The following is a 24,577-nucleotide window of genomic DNA, read 5'->3' as shown; positions in this document are numbered from 1 at the left end:
CCCCCAGTCTTTTATGTTACTGAGTTGAGTGCCAAGTCTAGCAATTTCACATCTGTGGTCCAGGACAAGGGTGGATGTCTCGATATACAGGGAGACCACAGCAGGAACTAGGACAGGCCCGTTCAGGTTTACACCGCTACTATCAGGGAGAATCATGGAACACGATGCGAATGATTAAAATTTCAGTCCTAAATCACACCATGCCAAAGATGAAACCTGGATGCTGACTGTGCCAAAAATTGACTAGCCACATTATTTTATTCATTGAAATCCATCGTTCCACCAGCGATGCCACACTGCTTCCCTTAATTCCCCCCCAACCCTAACTCCATTCCATTGATCCTTCTCTCATCATCGTTCCCCACAACTCCATTTCCCTTAGCCCCCTGCAGCTGGGCTCCGTGACCTCTCCGCTTGGCGCCTGGGTGCAGCAGGTTGTGACCGCTGAATGTTATTCTGGGTGAGTGGGTGTTGCTGCTGGCGCCCCTGCCACGCCCCTTCAGTTCCTGCGCCACCTCGTCCCCAATCTGCCTTCCTCCTCACAAGCCTGACTGGGCCCCCCCCCCCCCGAACCCAGGTGAACTACCTTCATGTAGAAGTTTTAAGTACTAATGAAGTTGCTTGAAAAAGTTCATAAAAAGGCTAAGGAACGTTTAGTATGAAATCAGTGTTTTAAGTGGGAAAAGATGTGGATATACAGTTACATTTTGAGTGGGTGTATAGGAAAATGTTTATATTGTATATTTAGAATTTTAAAAAAGTGAAAATAAAAAAATTAAAAGGAAAAATTAACTGCTTGTATTGTGCAAAAATGGTAAAATAATGACATGGTTTCTAACATTAATATTTAAAAGAAAAAGTGCACACACATACATACACCCTCACAATGGTAAGAGACCACGGTTGTACTTCTGGAATCATGTTTTACACAATGAGAGTGAACATGTTGCCTCAGCTGTAAAGTCCTGGATGTTGTCTGAAAAAATGGGATGTGCTCCCACTCTTGTGTCGAACCCCCCATCCTGCCCACCCCCCTCTGTCAGGAACTGCCAACCAGCATTCCTCAGACTTATCACCTCCGTCTCTTTGTTGTCATCTGCTTTTTTGGTTTTCCATTTTTTCCCTTCCTTATGGCAAGTGTGTGTAGTCTGTAGGAGTGGTGCATGCTAAAGGAGGCACCCTGATACAGTGCTGTGTGGTTCTGTTGGCAAACATGAAGGTGTGCTCTCCTGTCTGTTTTGAGCAGGTGTGTTCATTCTCCACTATGTGTATTTCCACACATCTCCTTTTGTTAAATGCCTGTAGTGACAGTTGGCACTCACCTAACTTCGAGAATTTGTGAGTGAGCAGAGACTTCTCCAGTCTAAATGTGATAAACCAGAGACAAAGTTTTCACTTTGGTCAAACACTGTGCCATGATCAAGCCCAAACACAACTGCATCTCTGTCCTCAGACTATATATATAACATCCATGCATTGCATGTGTGTCTTTTAATTGGCCAAGCACCTCACTCTTTTGTCAGGGAATAGAGCAAGAAGCAAGTAATGGTGAGTAAAAAATGAAGTCAGAGGTGTGTCCTCTGTACACTTTGTCAGTATTCATTTTTTATGATTTTTCCTCCCCAAGCTGACCATTCATTGCAATCGTAATATATAACATGTATTAAAATGTATAGATTGTGAAATCTTTTATTGAATGTCTGAAAGATTACAAAAGGAAACTATAAAGTGACAGGAAAAAAAGTAAATTTAAAATGTATAAAAGTGATTGTTTTTTTGGGGGGGGGGTGGAAAACTTTAGGTGCAAATGTAATATTTTATTTGTAATTACTTGTGATGGCAGGGGGATAATGGACAAAATCAACTGTAATAAAGTAATTTTAGTATGACTGACTCCTGTCTTCTTTTAACACAGGGTTAGTGTTCTTTATCTTAACCAAAGCTGGAATTTTTGTGAAATTTTTGGGTGGCAAAATTGACAGTGACAGCAGCTTAGGTAAAAGGACTCGGAGAGCAACCTTTCTCTAGTGAAAGTCCGGAGATTTATCCTCATCCGATTTTCACTTGTTAATGACTTTTTTTTTTTTAAATACCTAAGAATGAAATGGATTATTGGGAGGACTGCACATGAGCTGTATTACTGAATTTTAAAGAGTAACTAAAGTCACTAATTTAGTTTGGACCTCAGCAGGCCAGAGCCTTATGTGAAACATGAGGGAAGGCTGGGATGCCAGGCCATTGCAGGATAGACACACACACACAGAGCTGGATTTGAACCTACAGCCAAACAGTCCTAATGCTAAGAGGCAGCATTACTACCCATTGTGCTACCATGTTTCCCCAGAGGGGGGGGAGGGGTAACACAAAATACTGATACTTGTTGAGGAAGAGGAGTCAATCAGTAACAGACCTGGGAATTAATTGATGGAGTCAAATCTGGTCACAAAGTGGTGTCCTCTGCCAGTACTCTAACTCCACACAGGGACATTCAGTTTCTGCATTACCAGTGCTGTCCTATTATAGAGCGTGAGTCAGTTTTTTTTTTTTTTTTTTTTTTTTTTTTTGGGATAACATTTAATCAGCTTTTTGCACAAGTTGCCGTTTAACACTGCATAGGCATTGAAGAGAAAAATGTTGTGTGATAGTGTTGTTTTTACATTCTTCAAGTTCCAGGTAATGGCAGGCAACAGATACTGAATAGATACCCCCGAAAGTGCATGTGCCATGAAAACGGTACACATTTGCATTAATTGCTAGAAACTTCTAATGCCTTGCCTTTTTTAGCATATGATGTACCCAGTTCATCTCTCCTTCTCGAAGGCCCAAATCTGGTAGCTCTGTGATTCCCCACAGATGCCACACACAAGGTAGGATGTGGAATCACTAAACCTTCTTGTTCTGCCACTATCTTCATGCTGATTTGGTGTCAGAGGCCTGATTTTTGGCCCAGTTTCTTCTTTTTCTTTGCCCTCTGCAGCCTCCCCAATCTTCACACCTGTCTATACTGTATCCTACCCTTTAAAACCCCCTTTTTTTTTTTTTTTTTTTTTTTAATATTTAAAAAAAAAAAAAAAACTCTTCCTTGTGTATTCCCTTTCTGATCTTTTCACCGCGTGTAACATCTGTGCCATGTAAACGCTTTTGATTCCCCTCCAAAGCCCACTTGGTCTGCCACCTTTCCAATCCCACCATGGGCGATGTGTGTCGACAGCCAGCTAGGGGATCCATCCCTCCTGAGCTGAGCAGCCCGTCGTCTGCGGGTGACCAGAGTTTGTGTTCTGCGACAGGTCCCTGGACCGGTCCCCGCCGGTCCCACTCTTGGCCCCATCCTTGCTGCCGCTGCCTGCATCCCAGCTGCCATCTCCTCCGCCCTCAGGAAGTGAGCCACCGCGCGGAAGTATTCCAGCACCAGCGGGTGGCTCCACTCAGAAGCACCACAATGGCCAGAGCTGTTGCTCAACAACAGAAGGAAGTAGGGGCTACTGCGGAACAGTGCGGTGGGCAAGGTGGAAATCGGAGGCAGCAAGGGGTCATCCCGACTGCGCAGACAGAGCACGGGTACAGCCACCTCATCTGCATCACGCAGTGGCTCGTTGCGCTCCCAGTAGGCCTCCCAGTCAGCTTCTGTGCAGCTGGAAGCCCTGGTGGAGCAGAAGGTGAGCATCTCCATGTCCCAGAGAGAGGAGCAGCAAAGCAGCTGTTCTATGTTCAGCGCTGAGCTGAGTGCTGTGGCGTACCTGGCGGGCATTGGCATGCAACGATAAAGGATTGGCATTTAAAAACATGCAGTCTCTTCCCGCTCGGCAGTAGTGTCAGATTTAATATCTGCTAACGTCATTAAGGGAGACCACGCTGTACTTCTGGAATCATGTTTCGCATCTGCATACTGTATGTCTGCCTAGACCTTCAGCAATCACTGGGAGGAACAGTAGAGGTGTTCTGTCTCAAGTTCCCCTTTGAAAAGCAAAACCTAGCATGAGGAAAAACTCAATACTGCAATCTGCACTGTTACCTAGCACTGTCATCTAAAGCAAAAGAACACAGCCTGAGGGAAAAGGACAGTTACCTGCTCAGCTGTAGCTTGCGGTACAGCAGCAGGCCCCAACGGTACAGTGCAGGGAAGGGCATCTCAAACCACAGCTGCCCCTGCAACACCGGGGACAGGCAGGCTGCTGCGGTCAGGTACGATGAGGACCCACATTCTCCAAGGTAGGACAAGAGCACCCCGGAGCCAGATCCCTCGCTGACGGCCACAAGCACAGATTTCGGGTGACGGAAACGTATGTAATCGATAGCCTGGACAAGGTCTGAGGGGTCCCCAAACTCCTGGAACCTTGGGGTCACCAGGGGGCAGCCCCCTTGCCCACGTCGATGGAAGACCACAGGGTAGAATCCTTGGCAGAGAGCCAGGACGCATAGCCGGAGGAGGTGGGGTGTCACGCGGCCCCAGGAGTTTGGTACCAAGATCAGTACAGGTGGACAGGAACTGTGGCAGCCCAGAACATTCTCCCCTCCCATTGAGTCTTTCCTCAAGGAAGGGCCGAGTTCCCTTTCAAGCCCCACGGCCCAGTCCAACGCCACCACCCCCCCGTCCTGCATTTGCAGGTGGTCCCGTGCAAAACGAACTCCTCCGCTGCCGCACTGTGGCCCAGCCAGGCTGCAGACGGTCTCGAAGTGGGGGTAACCCCAGGGCAGCCCTGCCGGACCAGGCTTGGCCAAGAGATTGCAGCGCTGGAATAGGAACCGGGCCAGAGCCGTGGGTTTGCACACCAGCTGAGGAGGTCCTTCGGCAGCGGTCTGGGAAGCCAAGGGCAAACCTAGGAACCAACACAGCAATGCCCACAGCCTCCACCCGAACCACCGACTCGGCACCCTCAGGCCCAGCCGCACCGGGGTCCACTGGATCAAGAAGGCAACGAAGAGGAGCAGCGAAGAGGGCAACAAGTACAACACACATTCCCACATGGCAGAGACTCACCGCGCAGAACAACTTGAAGGACCTCCGTTTTCCCGTCTCCAGCCTGTTGCTGATACCAGCCGCTCAGACCCACGATTTTGGCGTTTTTCTTCTCGGGACTGCTGTCTGCACACCTCTGCAGCCAACTCTCCGCTATTGCTCTACTCAATCTGTCCTACCAAGACACCGCTCCGCCCCATTCGTTAATCATTTGCTCCGCTCTGATCGAACTGACCCTTCTGCACCCGCCAACCCCCTCCTCCCCACCCGCAGTTTGCACACCATTTAAAAAAATTACGAGACTGAGAATCGTCGTCCCTGATTTTTTTAAACAACTTTTTATTTGCGGCCTTAAGCGAAATCCGAAAAGCGTTACGAGGCAGACCTGCGGGGAGGGTCATTCCGGGTTAAGCCTGGTGTTGTTCCCTCAACGGCCCCCTCCCCGGGCATAAGGAACTGTCTAATTCTAGTGCCCATCAGCGTGCGGCAGACAAGTATGGTAGTGAGGTTAACTTGCGTTAGACAACCAGCTCCAGATAAAGGTGAGTAAACCATAAAAGTAACATTGTCCACGTGGAACTGTATGCTGTAGCGCAGCAGAGCCATACAGCATAACAATTCCGTGAGTTACGGCAGGGGATGAAACAAACAGTAACTGCAGTTTACCGACTCTCTCGGGTTCAACGACTGGGTTCTCAGTCAGTCAACAAACCGTACAAGTTGCGCAACTCTGCTGCAGACACCATCCGCTCTCTAGATGAATCGTAAGGCGATCGCAGGGACGCCCGGCGTTAACGTTGGCAGTATCCTCCGAACTCCGCTCTTTTCGGTAAATAATGACAGCGAGACGAGAGGAAGCGACAGGAAATCTCTCGCTCCACTTCTCTCTCAGTCGCTTCCAGAACACGCTTACAATGCGAAATTGAACCTCCATCCACTGGAGGCGACTGAAGGTAGTCAAGGCATCAGTTCCACTTTGTGAATTTCGACCACAGTTGAAAAATACAAGGCTCACCACATTGTTACATTACAGTCACAGCGTATTTCATAGTACATATAGGTTTATAGTATGGGGTGGGTAGTCATGTCCTACAATTGCTGTAGGACACCTCTCAGGAGCTTTACTACCTATCCCTGAGATAACGGAACATGGCTACAGCCCATCAGAGGGACTTAAGTTTTTTTTATTTGTTTTTATTGATTAGTGTTCATACCTGAGCGGTGCTTGGTTTTCCAATGTAATGAATCAATTAATACAGCACGTATGAGAGTGTAGCTGTTGTGGGATCGCAGTGTCGTGGGACGGTACTGGATTATGTAGTCGTCGTGGATGTTGGAAGAAACCAAATCGGTTTTACAAAAAGGTCATTTTATTACCAGTGGTAAATGTCTCTAGATGGATTCAGTGCAGAACACAAAAAAAAAAAACAAAACAACACATTTTTGGAACTTCTTTCCTAGACTTCAGAATGAATATTATTCGCAATATTACGTTTAAATTAAAATCCATTCTAATGTCCTGAGCCTTCTTCCTCCTCACCGGCACCGTGACGCTGACCGTAAAGAAACGAGCAGCAGCATTGCAGCAATGAGTGAGCGGTGCTCAAGCATCTGGACACGTGACAGCCAGGGTCAAATGTGGACGCAAATACAAGAGAAGGGTTGTGAGTCCGCTCTGCGGCCAACCGCTGTGACCTTCGGTAAAGCTTTTCGCCCGTGAACACCCTAGTTGGTAGTGTTCTAGCTGAGGAGGGTAGCGAGATGATTACGAAGCAGGTTGATGGAGTTACTGAAGACTGGTGAATATGTGAGCGGCGTCAGGGTCTATAAGGGTTTGGGTGAAGTTAGGTGTGGCTTGGGGACTGCTCCATAGCTGAGAGATGTAGCCTTAGGGGTATTAACCTGAAGCGCCAGGAAGAGTGGGCAGTTGACTGGGGAGCTGCATGGTTAGGCTGTGCCATTGGTGTATTTGGAGAGCTTGTTCTCAAGGTCACAGATTCGCTTCTCCTGAGCAAGAACAGTGGCCTTCAAGCTTTGTATCTCCTCCAGCAACTTCTCCACAAACTGGGGCTGGAGGAAGGAGCAAGAGCACGGGAGGGAGGTGGGAGAGACGGAGATGAAAGAAGGACAGGTGGAGGGAAGGAAATGACGACAAAAAAACAGAAAGTAAGAAAGAAGCAGGTCATGGACAAGAAACCGCTGAAGGTGTGAGCAGAGCAGGTCTCCAACACCTGTTCCTCACATCCACTCAGACAGCAGGGCAACTGATGAGTGAAAGAGGACAAGACAGAGAGACTGAGGGAGGAAATGAGACGAAGGACAGAGGAAAAAAAACACTGATGAATATTCCTTAGCGAGAAAACTTAATGACAGCAGTGGGAAATTTATACGCGCTAACTAGAGCTCGAAAGGCCAGTCCCACCACACTTTAAATAGCAACCGAAACAATGTTGGAACTTGATGACACGTGCGGAATGAAAAATGGAGTTTCTTAGCTGAAGAGCTGAAAGAGCTTCAAATGCAAGGTCCTTCTAGACGCCGGGCACACTATGCTGGCAGTGCCATACTCAGGGGTGATGGGTGGGGAAACGGAGCGCCAGCGAGCCACTCACCGGCAGACCGCTGCCATCGCGGGAGGACACGGAGGACACGGAGCGCCGCGTTGCTGGCCGCGAGTCCAGCACGTTCTTTTTGGCCACCTTAAGCTCTCGGCTCTTGGGCGGTACATAACCGCCTCGCAGGGACACCAGCACCGGGTCGGCATCCCGCCCCTCCAGCCATTCCTCAGGCTCCAGTGCCGGCTCCGGGCCGGCCGTGTCTGGATACAGGTCGTCCTGGAACAGGTCGGACTGAGATGGGGGGGAAAGGGAATGGTAAGAAGAGAGAGACGGTGTTTCTGGCGTGGTCTCAGCGGGGCACCTGAATGAGTCACTCGTTCAAAATCGGGGCGAAACGGACCAGGATCTAATTCAGAGTCGTAAGGAGTAACAGGTAAATGGAGGAGGAAAGACTTTTTGGCAGAAGCATGAAGGAAGAGGTAAAGGCGAGTTTGATGGTTCTGACCTTCCTCGGCACTGTCATCATGATGGGTTCACACTTCCTCTCGTGCAGCTTGTATAACCTGCCGTGCGGAACAAGAGCGATCGGTACGTGACAGAGCACTTCCTCCGCGGACATAACGCCAAACGCAACGAACGACAGGCTTCTACCAACGTGACAGACACACGTTACAGTCCGGATGACACGAGCGCTAAACGATGAGGTACTGACGTGGTGACCGATACCTTCAAGAGAGATGTCAGCCCACACATTGACTTTAATAACCTCTAGCGACACTGCAGAATGAGGCGCTCGCTGTCATCGCAAACACCGACACAAGGACTGTGAGAGACTCACACCTGGCGATCTCGCACTTGCTGACATCCAGGCCTCTCTTGGGCATGAAGCCCATGCCCCGCTGAGGCTCCTTGCTGCTGTAGGTGCTGATGTAGTGCACATACGGCGGCTCGTCTGTGATCTCGAAGTACCTGATGCTGCTGTCACCCTGTCACCCCATTGTGGTGGGGAAGACGTGAGAGCGAGCCGTGAGTCAAATACTGAGAAAGGAGACATAGGTCAGGGATGGCAATCACAGTCTGCAAAGGCTGGTGGGGGTCAAAGATGGTTTCTTATGGGCAGCTAGTTTACACCTGGTACACCACGGGAGGCGGCGCGTTCTCCAAAAAAATATGATCAAACCACTGCCATAATAAGGGGACGGGGTCTCGTCCCTTCTAACGGCGAAGCAAGCCTAAAATGTTGCTCCAGAATTTGCGTATAACCCTGAGAACCGGGACTGTCTACCAGAAGACGAGCAGCACATCGCGGTGGTTTTGGGGAAACGCTGGTTTATCACGCAGCGGACAGAGTCGCATAGACGAGCAGACAAGCGTGAGATTTAAAGGCTTTTCACAAATACTGTTAGAAGATCTCCCGAACATCTGCAAGTTACCTTTCCGCACAGGTAAACGATGTTGGTGTCGGGGTCGTAGAAGGGCAGCAGTACCCCGTTGCTTGTGTCCATCTCGAGCAGGACGATGGGCTCATCAAAATTGGTCTGGTCCATGAGGTCAGGACCAAATTGGCAGGTGGGGAAATACAAGAAGAGCTCATTACAAATCGTGTTTGGGCCGTGGAGTGCGTGCATTAATGGGGGTGTGCTTCCACGCGCACTCCTTAAGCAAACGTAAGTTGGCGTGACGGCACAATACCGGGTCCCACAGGCCCAGCTCGCGTTGGCTCATCCGGGTAAAACCCGTGGTGAAAATGTTGCCCTCCCTAGTGAAGATGGCTCGCATGGGCCTGATGCCCTCGTGGGGGGCCAGCCGCTCCTGCCGGGGGAACGAAAGAGGGAGACATCACGCATTGCGAGACACGCGGAGACAGACAGCACCAGGCTCATCACACCATCGCTGATCACCACAACACAGCTATGGCACAGAACGCACTTCAGCTCTGTAAAGAATAACTCAAAAAATTCCAGTGTTTCTCTTCGCATCTGCACCTTAGTTTGCCTGAAGTAATGCCAAGTCAAATACATCACTGTGGAGAAGAAGTCTAAAAGTGAAGACTTTTTCCACACTTGCGAAAAATACTGTTCAAAATATAGGTACGCTCACCGGCCACTTTATTAGATACACGTCGCCAGTACCGAGTTGGACCCGCTTTTGCCTTCAGAACTGCCTTAATTCTTCGTGGCATAGATTCAACAAGGTGCTGGAAACATTCCTCAGAGATTTTGGTCCGCATTGACACGATAGCATCACGCAGTTGCTGCAGATTTGTCGGCTGCACATCCATGATGCGAATCTCCCGTTCCACCGCATCCCAAATGTGCGCTATTGGATTGAGATCTGGTGACTGTGGAGGCCATTTGAGTATAGTGAACTCATTTTCATGTTCAAGAAACCAGTTTGAGATGATTTGAGCTTTGTGACATGGCACGTTATCCTGCTGGAAGTTGCCTTCAGAAGATGGGTACACTGTGGTCATAATGGGATGGACATGGTCAGCACAATATTCTGGTAGGCTGTGGCGTTTCAACAATGCTCAACTGGTACTAAGGGGCTCAGAGTGTGCCAAGAAAATTCCCCCACACCATTACACCATCACCACCAGCCTGAACCGTTGATACAAGGCAGGATGGAGCCATGCTTTCATGTTGTTTATGTCAAATCCCGACCCTACCATCTGAATGTCGCAGCAGAAATCGAGACTCATCAGACCAGGCAACGTTTTTCCTATCTTCTATTGTCCAATTTTGGTGAGCCCGTGCGAATTGTAGCCTCAGTTTCCTGTTCTTAGCTGACAGGAGTGGCACCTGGTGTGGTCTTCTGCTGCTTTAGCCCATCTGCTTCAAGGTTCATTGTGTTGTGCATTCAGAGATGCTCTTCTGCATACCTCGGTTGTAACGAGTGGTTATTTGAGTTACCGTTGCCTTTCTATCAGCTCGAACCAGTCTGGCCATTCTCCTCTGGCATCAACAAGGCATTTTCGCCCACAGAACTGCCGCTCACTGGATATTTTCTCTTTTTCTGACCATTGTCTGTAAAGCCTATAGATGGTTGTGCATAAACTCCCAGTAGATCAGCAGTTTCTGGAATACTGAAACTAGCCCATCTGGCACCAACAACCATGCCATGTTCAAAGTCACTTAAATCACCTTTCTTCCCCATTCTGATGCTCAGTTTGAACTTCAGCAGATCGTCTTGACCATGCCTACATGTCTAAATGCATTGAGATGCTTCCATGTGATTGGCTGATTAGATATTTGCGTTCATGAGCAGTTGAACAGGTGTACCTAACAAAGTGGCCGGTGAGGGTATTCTGCATTGTACCGAGCATATGAAAATATATTGAATGATATCATTTAGTACTATATTACACATAAATGTGCTTTACTATGGGTGGTACAGCAAATACCATTGCTGCCTCACAGTGCCTGGCTGGTGTGGGAGAACATGGGTTCGATCCCCTCTCAGTCTGTGTCAAGTTTCCATGTCCTCCCAGTGTCTGTGTAGGTTTCCTCGGGGTGCTCTGGTTTCCTCCCACAATCCAAAGACATGCAGTTCAGGTGGATTGTTGACTCTAACCTGCTGTTAGCACGTGACTGTGTGTGTGGCTACCCTGTGATGGACTGGCACACAGTCCAGGGTGTACCCCGCCTCAGCCTTGCACCCTATGACTTCGGGATAGGGTCCGACTCGCCGTGACCCTGTGCAGGGTGAGCAGTTATTGAAATCGGACAGATGGATGGGATGTTATAGTATATTTTCGTATTATTTCACTATACAGCAATATGCTGAACATAGAAGAAATTCGGATGCTGTGGTATATCGTTACAAATGTGCCTATTACAGATGTGTGTAACTGGACACCGAAAATATTTCACCTTCTTCAGGTGTCCCAAAGGTGAACTCCTTAAAAACTGCAATATAATGAAAATCCAAATGCACTAAATTGTTTTCTTTTCTGTATCCAGAGTCTCGTGTATTTTTTTTTTTCCAACCGTTTTATCCCCTTTTTTCAAATACACCTCTTAAGAAAACACTCCCCATCGATTGCCCAATGCCTTGATCCTCACCGCCACCACCTCCCTCCTGCGGGGGTCGCACACGCGCAGCCTCCGGTCTTTGCAGGTGGTGCAGAAGAGGCTGCCGTTGCGGTTCCAGCTGACGCTGTAAATGAGGTCCGGGTGGTTGTCCATGGAGATGAGCGGCTCCCCAGTTCCCACATTCCAGATGATGATCAGGTTATCACTGCCTAGAGAACACAGTGAAAGACTGCTTCTTCTCATTATTATTTTTATTACTATCATTATTATTATCCCATAAGCATCATTACATTAAGCGGGTAGCTTGTTTCTGTCACGGCCTGGCTCTTGTTCTGTGTTTGCAGTCACACTGATATGGGCAGCGGTCGGTGCACCTGCGGTCAGGAGGATGTTGCGCCCCGTCGGGTGCCAGCTGACGACACCCACACGCTTGGAGTGACCCTCCAGGGTGACGATGGGCTCGGTCAAGGGCCTCACGGGGACATGGTCAGGGATCTGCCACACCTAGGAGCAACACAGAGGCAGTTGGGACAGCTTGTGTTGCAGTGGTTAGAACTGCTGCCTTTGGCCCCGAAGGTTGCAGATTCAAATCCCACCTATGGCTGCAGCACCCTTGAGTGAGGTACTTACCCTCAATTCACTCCATTTTCATTTCAGTTGCTCCAGTAAAATTGCAAAGTGAATCACTGTAACTGCAGACAAGTTGAGTAAGGGGAGCATGACCCTAACCCTCAGATCACTGGGACAGAGGAATACATGCACAGCCTGACATAAAAAGACATGGCACTACCCCAAACGGGGGGGTGCGGTGGTGCAGCGCGTTTGGCCGGGTCCTGCTCTCTGGTGGGTCTGGGTCGGAGTCCCGCTTGGGGTGCCTTGTGATGGACTGGCGTCCTGTCCTGGGTGTGTACCCTCCCCCTCCAGCCTTGTGTCCTGTGTTGACGGGTTAGGCTCTGGTTCCTGATGACCCCCACATGGGACAAGTGGTATCAGACAACGTGTGTGTGTGTGTGTGTGTGTGCGCGTGCCGCAAAGAGCCGAAAAAGTTACTTCATGTGTGCCACTTGAATTCTGCAGAAGATGATCACCCCCATACTGACACGTTTACCCCAATTTTCACCTTTCAACAGTTTCATTTTACTCATCTGGAACGAAAGAACCTCTTACCCAGTTACCGAACATTGATCTACATCTGAATGTCATTGAATGTCCTTCCCTCCTTCAAAGAAAGGCATAATAAATATTGTGGGTGGATTATTAAAGTGTTACACAAGCTTATGAACTATATGATGTATGAGAAACTTATGCTGGCTTGCATATCATGCAGACACTGTACTATATTGGGCCCAGGGCCTCTTCACATAATCCCCTGCTAATGGACACGGCTCTGGAACGGAGCAGCATAATCCTTTTCTCCGGACCTGAAGGGTACCATGACAGCAATGCACTGGGACCAGGGACCCGCGTGCCAGTGGTGCTGCTGGGCTGAGACAGCTGCAGTGCTCCCAAAACACACACCCCACTAATCTCTCACTTAGACGTGTACATACACACAAATCCAACGCACACGCAGCAAAATATACAGTACATCAACTTTAAGTGCATACATACAAAAAACGTGTGCACATGCCAGCAGCGACTCCAAAGCGACTTCCAACGAAATCTATGTAGTGTCATCAGCCCACACACCTTATTCACCGTGGTGACTTACACTGCTAGATACACTACTTACACTGGGTCACTCATCCATACATCAGTGGAACACACGCTCTCTGTCACTCACACACTATGGGTGAACCTGAACAGCATGTCTTTGGACTGTGGGAGGAAACCAGAGCACCCGGAGGAAACCCATACAGACACGGGGAGAACACGCAAACTCCACACAGACTGAGTGGGGATCGAACCCACATCCTCCCACACCACCCGGGTGCTGTGCCACCGTGCCGCCCCTTTTCTACCAGTGGATGTCAGCATCAGTGTGCATGAACTCCACATCCAGCCTAAACACACGGTCCAGTAGGCTGTCGCTCTCCTGTTGTGTAGGTAGCTTACTGACTGCTCACTCATTAGGTGTCAAACTCTGTTTTACCTTTAACTCACTGACACTTTCCATTTGCTTCTTATTTTAATAGCGTTCCTTTGAGTTCCCTTACGATGGGACAGTCTGTAGTGCAGCGGCCTGGAATAACGAGCCAAAACCTAGAGGTTGTCTGTTCAAATCCCAGTTCTCTCACTGCTGTACTGCATTTGAGAGACGCCTTTATCCTGAACTTCTAAATATCCTGCAGTTGTAAATCACTTTGGATAAAGGCGACACAAAACTGGAAAATGAGTGATACATAACATTTGGGGTAGAACGTGGCATAGCGGTTAGAGCTGTCACCTTGCACTCGAAAGACACAAGTTTGAGTCCCATCTCCTGCTGTAATGCACACAATTAAGGAACTTTACCTGAATTGTTCCACTAAAGCTACCCTGTTACACAAAAGGTAAAATCATAAGTGAGTAGCTCAGTATAATAACCTAAAATTCTAAAGGGGCCACCCTTACAACGGTTAATAGTACAACACAGCAGATTGTGGAATGTGTATTTTATTTGATTATTCTGATTGACAATATCTAATTCTACTTACACAATTTCAATCAAAGTTACTTCAGTACTTATGTAGTTTTTTGACCTGATGCATTTTTACTTTCACTGAAGTACATTTCTGGAGGAGTACTTTTCCTTCAGCACTGTGTTTGACTACTCTGATTATACATGGTTTTACAGTGTTAGCATTACACTTCCAATGTTTGCCTGCGTCTGGCGAGTACCACGCAGGTGCCAAGCGACGCATCTCAAACATGACAGCGTGCCGCAGCACTGCACTGCACCCAGTAAACGGTAACCACCAAACTTACGAATGGTCCCAAGAAGCAATGCATCGATTACGGCTGTGCGGTTATAGAATATGTTCAAAGAATATGTTCTCACCGTGTTCAAAGTAAAAACGCTGTATTTGCTGTGGATTTATTTTAGCAATTCCAAACACTAGGTCAGCACGTGGGCTCATTACCATGGCGGTGCAGTCCTCTGAGCCGCTGGCCAGGATGTTGTCATCGTGGGGGCACCAGTCAATGTCCAGGACGGGGCCCGTGTGGCCTACCACCAGAGGGTAGTTCTTGTCCAGTCGGCCTGTCTGAAGTGCACACGCGAAACAAAGCGTGAGAAACCGAATACTCGTTCAGCAGGCTTTGGACTAACAAGTGCAGGTACAAGTACTACACGCTGTACAACGCGGAGTGAGAAGGGATGCGGGACGGCTTTGTACTGGTCTCAAAACTCACTGCTGCACGGCCCTCTCGTGGCCGGGCCGCCCCGATGCACGACGGGACTGGGATCAGGGCTCAAGGAAAGAATAAGCGGGAAAAGGGCAAATCGGAGCTCGACAATGTGTTCCTGCGAAATGGAGAAAGGTGATGCCATCCGCAGCATGCTGCTCGTCTCTCGGTGACTGGGCCGTAGACTCCCGTCAGCCCCACGTGCAGTGCTCCCCTCCTGACTACTGATGTCATTTCCTTATATTTACACATACACTATTCCTCTTTTGTCGTCGTGAACATGTGTCACCCTGTCCCTTTTCCACTTTCCCGTGCCCCAGGGTGTATTTATAGTGCAATGATGAGCCGATGAAAGGGGTGTGCGTGTGGGGGGAATAGGGGGCGGTTGTTATGTATTTATAGCTGGCTGTGTGAGCGCTGAGATGTCTGCTTGTCTTTCCACTACACTAACCGGGACATAGAAAAAAAGAGAATGACAGACACGCACAAGAAATGGGCAAAGAAAGAGGGCAAATGTAGCCGAGCATCATATATTAATTACCAATGTCAATTCATAGCCCGTTACACCTATTAAGGAACTGAATTTGGAACTATAAAGTTATTTTTTCTAATCCCATTGTGTATATTTTTCCAGAAAAACTGTTGTAAATTCCAAAAAAGAAAAAATAGCGCACATATGAATAACGCCTATGTGTCCGAATCTCTCCTCCTGTTGGTGTAATGCACTCATTGCATTTTTCTCTGAGATGTACGTCACTTTGGAGAAAAGCACCTGCTAAATGAATAAATCACTGCCTCTTCATTGTTGCTATTTTCTTGCGAATGTGCAGAAACAGCACACGGGTGCAGCTGTGTTACTGAATACCTGTTCGGTTAAAGCTACTTACGAGGCTTACAACGTACACGTTTACACAAGCGACACTGTATGAATGTGACTGGAACGACTGACATGATATAACAAAAGTACAATATCTAAGGATTTACTATCAGCTTGAGCTCCTGAGCAGTACACTAACTTCTAGCCTGACATAAGAGATGGTGAGGGAACATTTATATTGACATTTCTCTAAGCTACACCGATAAACTGTCATGGCAATTTGCACTCAAGTCATTTATAAGCAGAGGTGGGTAAAGTAGCCAAACACAGCACCGTACTCAAGTAAAAGCACTGTTACTTTCAAAAAAATAATACTCAAACAAAAGTACTCCAGCAAAAATTTGAGTAAAGTTTTTAAAAAAAGCACAAACTACTCAAGTACTGAAGTTGCTTTGATTTAAATGAATGCGTTTTAGTGTTACGAACCGTTCACAATGTTATCAACAACATTGTGTAGTTTTAACTCATATTTACAATAAATGTGCCGTGCAAATAAAATTAGACCCATCAAATAAATACAAAAATAGCAAAGTCTGCTAGGTATTGTTATTTACCGCGATTTAGCCGACCCCTCTGTCTCTTAGTTTTCCAGCTAGTGAAACGATCCATTAAGGGCAACAAAATTACACAGCAGCAAGACCTCTCGAATATAAGTTGATTAAACCAGTGAAATGCTGTCTCGCCTGGCTATTTAAGTGATATTCCATCGCTAGTATTGGCGTGGACGTCCTGCTTAGAAAGTGCACTGTTACTTCAGTAAATCGGTATCGTGAATCGCAAGCTGGGTAGACAATCGGGAAGCAACGGCCTACATTAACGTTCTTTAGAGCGGGGTGTGGAGATCACGTACGCTGACAAAGATGACAACACACAAGAAATGTAGGTGGATACGCAGTTAAAACTTTTAGGAGTCACGTCAACGTGAACTACACAACAATAACGATAAGACCGCTTCTAAGAAGAGCTCAGCGCTGTATTCCTTTCATTCAGTACTACGTGTTGGCGCTGATGGCACATGCTCTGTTGTACACGATCTAAGACTTTCGTTCAGCTGCCCACCCACACGGCCCTGACCTTGGAGAGGGCCAAGGCGAGGATGGCGCCCCCGCCGCTGGACTCCACGATGACGGCCAGGAACTTGGGGTTGACCGCGCAAAAAGAGCTATCCCAGGTCACCTTGGAGACACGGATGTCGTCGTAGGTCTGCTCCGCCTTCGCCGCCTGGCCGAAGACGTGGCGGAATTTGCTCTGGCGCACGATGCTGCGACTCATCACTTTGGTGACGAGATGGAGCGAGACTGAGGGAGTGAGGCTGGGTGCAGAATCGCAAATAGACAGAGAGGAGGGAACGGGGCAATGAGACCGTTAAGGTCGCAGACGGAGGGGTTTGGAAGAGGGGCGAGTAGACGGGCGGAGGAAGAAAGAGGGAAACACAAAGGAGAGAGTGGAAGAAAGAGTCAAACAAAGAGAGGTGCTGGATGACACAAACACAAAGAGGAAATCTGTAGAAGAGGTCCGAAGAGAAATCGGGGAAGCGGCAGACGATTTGTCACATGGGGCTGGCAAGTGGAAAGGAGACGGATGACCGTAGATAGGAGAAGAGGGCATGTAAGTACATGCGGTCAACAGTCCGGCAGATTGCAGAAACCAGGACTCGGCCTTAATCCAGCGAAATGCACCTCAACCCCTTTTTGCTGAAAAATGTTGAAAAACACAAGAACACAAGCAAACTGTCCAAAATCAGCCAAAATGCAAAAAAAAAAAAAAAAAAAAGAGAAGATTTAATAAAATCCACAAAAACACTTTAAACAATTGCTTATTTTCACAGTATTATGTACAGCGTGAGCAAATGTAATATAATGATACATAAATGTTAAACATGACTCTGGGAATGCACAACTGACCAAGAGGTCCGGTGAGTTCGGCTGCGTCTACGCTAGCGCCTTCGGATTTGTTCTCATACGTTCAGTGTCATCACTGCAGACGTTGTTATTCTTTCTTCATTTAGCCAAGGGGACCTTCGACATTAGGCTCGAATATTAAGCTCCTTACAATTATTTACCCAGGTGCTCATTTACAACGGTAAGTAATTCTTAGTGGAGAAATTCACGGTTAAGTACTTTGCTAAAGGGCACCGCAGAAGGTTCATCGACTGGAACCAACAACCTTCCGATTTCAAGGTAACGGCCGTTTCCGCTGTGCTACCCGCCGCCTAGGGAGTGGGGTGGCACAGCAGGCTTGCCCTGTGCCTGCTCTCTGGTGGGTCTGGGGTTCAAGTCCTGCTTGGGATGCCTTGTGATAGACTGGTGTCCTGTCCTGGGTGTGTCCCCTCCCCCCCCTCCAGTCCTGCGCCTTGTGTTACTGGGTTAGGCTCCGGCTTGCTGCGACCCCCCCGCTTGGGACAAGTGTCTTCAATCAATGTCTGTGTGTACCTGTCACCTTACATGAGTGACGACATAAATGAACACACATCTGGAGACTGTTCATCCTAGGATTAACAGCCCAAGGATTTGACATTAACTCATAGTTACACTGTGGGTACAGATCTGGGGTTTCGGTTTTCAAACAAGAAATAATCGTGTTACTAAACATCACATTGTGCCCTGAAAATAATTAGTACCAGTCTCAAGAATTAACTTTGAAGCAAATTCAGCCTCCGGTAAAACAACCAGTTTAACGAACTGATGAAAACTGTCTGCTGAGTACATATCTGTTCGAAGGGAAACAATAATGGATGAACAAAATATAAAATTGCAATATTATAGCATCAATCAGATTGTAAAAAAATACTAATTAATACAACTTTCTGTATATTATACTACTGTCTACTACTATATATATGTAATACTATATATTAAAATACTAATTAGTATAACTTTCAGATAATTAAAACCTTCTGATTCAACTGTCCTTTAACAGTTCACCTACGAAGACACCGAAGTGTAAGAGACAGTTTCTGCTAAGAAATAACTCTGGAGGAACCGTGAGGAGGACCTGCATTGGAACCTCAGCTTGTGCCACACGTCCGTAACGCGTGTGATGTTTCTCACTTGGGCACAAAGGGACACCTGGCATGATGCTCTGTGCAAAACGCCGGATACACGACAGCACTCGGACTCAATCCATTAACACCGAACACATGGGGCAAAAAAATTTGTTTCGGTCGTCAGAAGCCCCCGGATTCTATGAAGAAACACCACGTGACCAGTTGCACTCACACACTAAGCAGTACGTAACGTATCATGGGCCACACAAGGCCTCGTGGTTAAAGCCACCAGTTTACAATCCGTACTTCATAAATGGGTAAACAATTATAAAGTATGTAACATCAGTCACGCAGTTAGTCACTGTGGACAACGGCGTCGGCTAAATGACGGATGCAAAATAATATATGTACGCTGGCAACAGAGAGCTCAATAAGTGTGTAATTATACAGCTAGTTTCTGTGTTGTTGAGAGACCCTGCAGTGCCTCTCTGTCTGTCTGTTTGTTGGGGTCAGTGCTGGATTGAAGGTCCCTTCGCCGAATGCTCTACCCAGACAGGGGACAGACCAGTACGGTCACTTTCCGTTTATAGGAGCGCAGTCTCGTCCTCAACTTCCTTCTCCACTCCTCATGACTGCCCACCTGCCCATCTTAAGCATACTCTAACCCTAACCCTACCCATCTTAACCATACTCTAACCCTAACTCGACCCATCTTAACCATTCTCCAACCCTACCCAGTTTAAGCATAGTACTCTTAGTCTTACCCCGTTTTAACCCTTCCGTGGATCCGACCTTCAGCCTACCTGTATATCCGCAAGCGCACCACAGTCATTCCCTCTTGTACTTAAGCAAGGTACACGTCGTCCCCGCTGTCCGACACATCTGGACGCCAGCACAGCTGTCCCACTCGAGACACGGGAAAGTGCGCAGTCACGCCTCGCTCCTGCCTGCGGCGGGTATCAGCGCGCGTCTCCCGTCCGTCCGCAGCGCCGCAGCGCAACGCGCCCCCAACCCGGCTGTCAGTGTCCGGAGAGTCAGTGCGGCGCTCAGTTTTCGGCAGCCTGACTGACTGTGACTCCGTAGCGACACACAGCACAGCAGGTCAGGACACCCCGAGTTTGTAAACCCACCTCTCTGCTGTGGCCGTGCCGCGGTAGATGTGTGTCCCTCCCTCCTCCGTCCGGCTGAACCAGCGCGGTGCTCCTCGGTGCTCCTCGGTCGGTGCGGCTCACAGTCACACTGAGTCTCCACGGCTCCGATATATTGAATATTCCTCTGCTCTGGGACGCGCTTCTCCACTTCGGACGGTATATTTAGTTGTGCCTCCGTTTTCCAACCGGGGGGGGGTGAGATAGACACGAACAGTGAGAGAGACTCTGTCTGTCTGTCTGTCTGTGCGTGTGTGTGTGTGTGTGTGTGTGTATAAAGATTGAATTTGGACGAGTGTGTCTGCGCTTTCATCCATCTGCATCTCCGAAGCGCCCTCACCGCCCTGCGCTGGGGCTTGTGGCCTCCAAATACTTTTACATCTATTCATTTAGCAGAGGCTTTTCTCCAAAGTGACTTCCAACAAACTCTATGTATAGTGTTACCAGCCCACACACCTTATTCACCAAGGTGACTTACACTGCTGGATACACTACTTACCCTGGGTCACTCATCCTTTTAAGGGCAAGTACCTTGCTCAAGGGCACTACAGCCGGAGGCGAGGGATAACGGCAAAGGCTGACACGGGGGATCGAACCTGCGATCTCTGCATCCCAAGGCAGTAACTCTAACCACCGCGCCCCCAGCTGTCCACACGGTACGTGTTTGACAAGTCGAGGCGGTGTTGCACGTGGTCTTCGCTATACGAGGCTGGTGCTCATCTGCAGCTCCTCGATCACTTGGCTTTACCCAAGGCTTCCCATGAAATTCACTGACACCCAGAAGAAGTGCAAAAAAAAAAAAAAATGCATAAGAAATTTTTTTTAAAATTATAAAATGTAGGTAGAATGTTATTCTCCTTGAAACAGACAACTGCACACCAATATAAGGTACAGTATTAGATGAAGGTGGAGTGAATTAATGAAGAGGTGCTGCTTCACTGACAGCTCAAAACTGATATGTCACAGGATCCTCCAGAGGTGCTTTGCTTTACTTTCTCTGCTGCTTTTCTACCTTCTGCACTCCTTTGAAAAACAGGGCAGGGCATCCTATTCATCATCGCTACCTGCCAGCATCACTCGAACTGGTATGGTCTTTTAATGAAAAAGTAAATACTAAACACTTCTCAGAAAAGTTTGTATTGGCAAAAAGCTTGTGCTTGAAACTTTGTGAGTAGGGGACCAACAGTACACACACACACACACACACACACACACACACACACACACACACACACACACACACACACACACACACACACACAGAGAGAGTCTGAAACCACTTGCCTCATATGGGGTTGCTGGGAGCTGGAGCCAAACCTGGCAATGCAGGGTGAAAGGCTGGAGGGGGAGGGGATACACCCAGGATGGGACCACCAGTCCATCGCAAGGCACCCCAAGTGGGACTCGAACCCCGGACCCACCGGAGAGCAGGGCCCGGTCCGACCCACTGCGCCACCACACCCCCCTCCCAACAGTTTTTTTTTTTTTTTTTTTTTAAGAAAAATGTAAACTTTCATTAACTGAAAGACATGGTGCCTTGATTTGTGTTTGATTAACTTGAAAACATACATGGGATAAACAAACAAATGCAGCCACATAATGGGGTCCTATAAAATGGGGTGGGGGGGAATCACACCCACAGCTTGTGGAAACTTACAGCCTTTTTTCATACAAGAGGCTTATATTTCAGAGCAATGGTGCAACAGTACGACATACCGATGTACTCAACCTCAAACAGGTCATTCCACATAACACTACTCCAGTCCGCAGTCATCCATTCAGAGCTGTTCCTCAACACAAGTAAACAAGGAATAAACATGACTAACGTTATTTACTCACTTATACTACTGGGTAATGTTTACTGGAGCTGTACAGGGTCATACAAGTATTACAGCAGGTGGCATTTGAACCTGTTTTCCACATTTATTTCTATGGGGACTCAAATATGTAAATATGAACTCGGTTACTTAAATCATCGTGACACAATGGGGTGCTTCAGGATTGATCGCAGATCGGAGGTACGTGCAAAACCTGTTTTGTTTCTAGCGTCTGGAGAAACGGTGAGGGATAACGGCAAAGGCTGACGCACGGAAGGCCTGGAAATCGGATTTTTCCTGTCAGTGAAACGTTCTCTTAGATGTCCTTCAGGGTCACACCGCCCTTCTGCCAGGGAAGGTTTCAATAAAGGGTGCTGAGGGCAATTCCTCTCTGCACTCCTCAGTGGTTACACTTATTCACTTAGCAGATGCTTTTCTCCAAAAGCAACATACAATGGATACTATGTAGCATTATCAACAACACACCTTATTCACCAAGGTGATTTACACTGCTAGATACACTACTTACAATGGATCACTCATCCATACATCAGTGGAACACATTCTTTCTGTCGCTCACACACTATGGGTGAACATGAACAGCATGTCTTTGGACTGTGGGAGGAAACCAGAGCACCCAGAGCAAACCCATGCAGACACGGGAAGAACATGCAAACTCCACACACACCGAGCGGGGATCAAACCAACGTTCTCTCACACCACCCAGGCACTGTGAGACAGCAGAGCTACTCGCTGTGCCACCCAGTGTTGATACAGTCACAGAAATCATAATTGTATCAAAAGCTTTACTAACATCATAAGCACCCTTAGACCAGAGCAAATAAAGCCTGAATCTTGCAATCGAAAGGTCCTCTTGTGTCAAGCATTTGTTTGCAACACTACATAGTGCCTCAGTGGCCCCATACTCTATAGACTTACTTAAGCAGTGTTTTTGTGAACTATCACCAACATTCATGACCCAAAATACCAAAAAGTCTCTGTCCGTTGTATTGTGTACCACGTCTTACACTATGCTTGTACGGTAGATTCTAGATCACTGCGACTGTGCCTTGGACACCTGGTTATTGGCGATGAATTTTTGAAAACATTAAAAGATAAACTTGAAGCTGGAGTTTGAGTGCTACACTGCAAACAGACTTGCATCTTGATCCTACTTCACATTCTATGTTGCTGCAATAGGCTCCAGACCACCGCAACCCTGCAATGAACAAGCAGTTACTTATATTGAATTGGCAGATGGAGGTGAGGTTTGCACAGAACCTAACAGCTGAATAAATTGAGGGATATCTACATTAGTTTAGTAGCTCTTATTGTCAGTGAGCAGTAAAAGCGAACTTGGGGCTGGAAACAAATCAGCTTACGAACAGAATTCTGGCCCTAATTAAATTTGTAAGTTGAGGCACCAGCATACTGTTAAAGTACAACTTTTTGATAATTTCCTGTTGAAATTGGTCCCTTTGTAGATCCCATTGTAAGTAGTGTATCTAGCAGTGTAAGTCACCTTAGTGAATGAGGTGTGTGGGCTGATAACACTAAATAGACTTTGTTGGAAGTCGCTTTGGAGAAAAGCATCTGCTAAGTAAATGTAAACGTAATCTAGCTACATATCCAGGGGTAAAGTGTCTGATAGCAAGACATGGTGACAGATAAAGAGCAACCCATCTTCGTGTGTCCTCAAATACTTTTGACGTAGAACTACGTCTTTCTCCTCACAAGGTAGCGGGGGTAACTTGGGAATTGACCGTCACGTAAAAATGTAACCCCTCTCGCCTGTACTGCTCGCAAATGAAAAGACACAGAGAGATAGTGCATATATCGTTGGACAGAGGAAGGAACGCCGCATCAAACAAGATATGAACGGCCGCTGCCGGTTGAGCCCGAGCGAGCTGGCAACGTTGCGAAAATCATATCCCACATTTGCCTCGTTATGGAGTTGCCGCGCGTTGCGCTACGTCATCGCGTTCGAACCTCATCACAGCGTTGACGTCAGCACCTCAGTTCGTATCTAGAGTATCGCGCTGGCAGGAAAACCTTCATTTAGAGCGAGGTAGGGGGCCCGAAGGCGGACAAGACACCTGCCAAGACACCGGCTCAGCAATAGCGTGAGCAGCGTGCTCAGGACATCGCAAAGTCACCTCAGGCGGCCTCGGAGCTGCAACCATCGACTTCTCACGCACTCGACATCGCCATGCAGCACGAGCCCATGCACGTGCATGCAGCAGCGACCGACCTGATATCTGGGCCGAGCGGGTCGGGGAAGCAGGGCGCCGAAGACGCTGACGCCGGGACCGAGTGATCATCGACCAAGTCAGCATGATCGGCACCATCCAACATCAACTTCAACGATTCTTTCGGCGGCATGAACGTCGTCATCTGTGGCGATATCATACTTCTCACATCATCATCGCCCTATTCTTGCCATGTCTGATTCCACTGAATCTGTAGTGCGCCGTGATTTGTCACCCAATAAACGGTGATTACATGCACAACCTCGTTTAATTTCTCGCACCACCCACACGTAGTTCTACGTCAAGATATGGAGCATAGTAAAGCTATGCACCTGACAATTTTTATTACAAATCAATTCATTGCTTAACCTGGAAACTTTAAAAATAAACCCTCACGCAGTTTATTTACCCTATACCATTTGTAAATTAGCCTTTTAACACTTACTAATCATCTTGCAACCACTCATTTGATTTTTGTCATGAGTCTTTCTTCACTCTTTAGAGAATATTACAGTACAGTTCTCAATTACAATCACCAGCACCTGGATCTCTAAGTCCTACTGGCACACACACGTCCAATTGACTGGGGACGTTTAACCAACATGAATTCACTGCCACCTGGTG

General features: G+C 47.7%; 2 protein-coding genes across 3 annotated transcripts; both read right to left on the bottom strand.

The window, feature by feature from the left end:
* Positions 1-3,106: 3,106 nt before the first annotated feature.
* LOC108921173 (protein ABHD15) lies at positions 3,107-5,081 on the bottom strand. The gene is made up of 2 exons (XM_018730518.2): positions 4,067-5,081; positions 3,107-3,737 (listed from the first exon to the last, which is right to left on the bottom strand). The coding sequence occupies exons 1-2, from the start codon at positions 4,963-4,965 to the stop codon at positions 3,107-3,109; spliced, it is 1,530 nt and encodes a 509-aa protein (XP_018586034.2). The 5' UTR covers positions 4,966-5,081.
* Positions 5,082-6,560: 1,479 nt separating this feature from the next.
* Positions 6,561-19,942, bottom strand: LOC108921174 (coronin-6-like). 2 transcript variants are annotated; one of them, XM_018730519.2, is made up of 11 exons: positions 19,543-19,756; positions 16,828-17,065; positions 14,612-14,734; positions 11,924-12,053; positions 11,580-11,758; positions 9,208-9,327; positions 8,949-9,053; positions 8,356-8,501; positions 8,021-8,078; positions 7,570-7,806; positions 6,561-7,027 (listed from the first exon to the last, which is right to left on the bottom strand). In XM_018730519.2, the coding sequence occupies exons 1-11, from the start codon at positions 19,569-19,571 to the stop codon at positions 6,905-6,907; spliced, it is 1,488 nt and encodes a 495-aa protein (XP_018586035.2). In that variant the 5' UTR covers positions 19,572-19,756; the 3' UTR covers positions 6,561-6,904. The 2 variants fall into 2 exon arrangements, with proteins under 2 accessions (XP_018586035.2, XP_029106597.1); XM_029250764.1 differs by lacking the exons at positions 16,828-17,065; positions 19,543-19,756 and adding an exon at positions 19,870-19,942.
* Positions 19,943-24,577: the final 4,635 nt, after the last annotated feature.

Source organism: Scleropages formosus, chromosome 4, assembly GCF_900964775.1.
Source record: "Scleropages formosus chromosome 4, fSclFor1.1, whole genome shotgun sequence".
Classification (NCBI taxonomy): Eukaryota; Metazoa; Chordata; class Actinopteri; order Osteoglossiformes; family Osteoglossidae; genus Scleropages; species Scleropages formosus.
This window is presented reverse-complemented; position numbering and strand designations above follow the sequence as displayed.

Excerpts from the sequence above, each read along its gene's own strand:
- LOC108921173 (XM_018730518.2), bottom strand. The coding sequence starts at position 4,965 with ATGTGGGAATGTGTGTTGTACTTGTTGCCCTCTTCGCTGCTCCTCTTC. Across the intron at positions 3,738-4,066 it reads CGCAAGCTACAGCTGAGCAG|GTACGCCACAGCACTCAGCT; the intron begins GTAACTGTCCTT and ends AATGCCCGCCAG.
- LOC108921174 (XM_018730519.2), bottom strand. The coding sequence starts at position 19,571 with ATGACTGTGGTGCGCTTGCGGATATACAG. Across the intron at positions 11,759-11,923 it reads CAACATCCTCCTGACCGCAG|GCAGTGATAACCTGATCATC; the intron begins GTGCACCGACCG and ends TGTGTTCTCTAG. Across the intron at positions 9,054-9,207 it reads AGCTGGGCCTGTGGGACCCG|ACCAATTTTGATGAGCCCAT; the intron begins GTATTGTGCCGT and ends CTCATGGACCAG.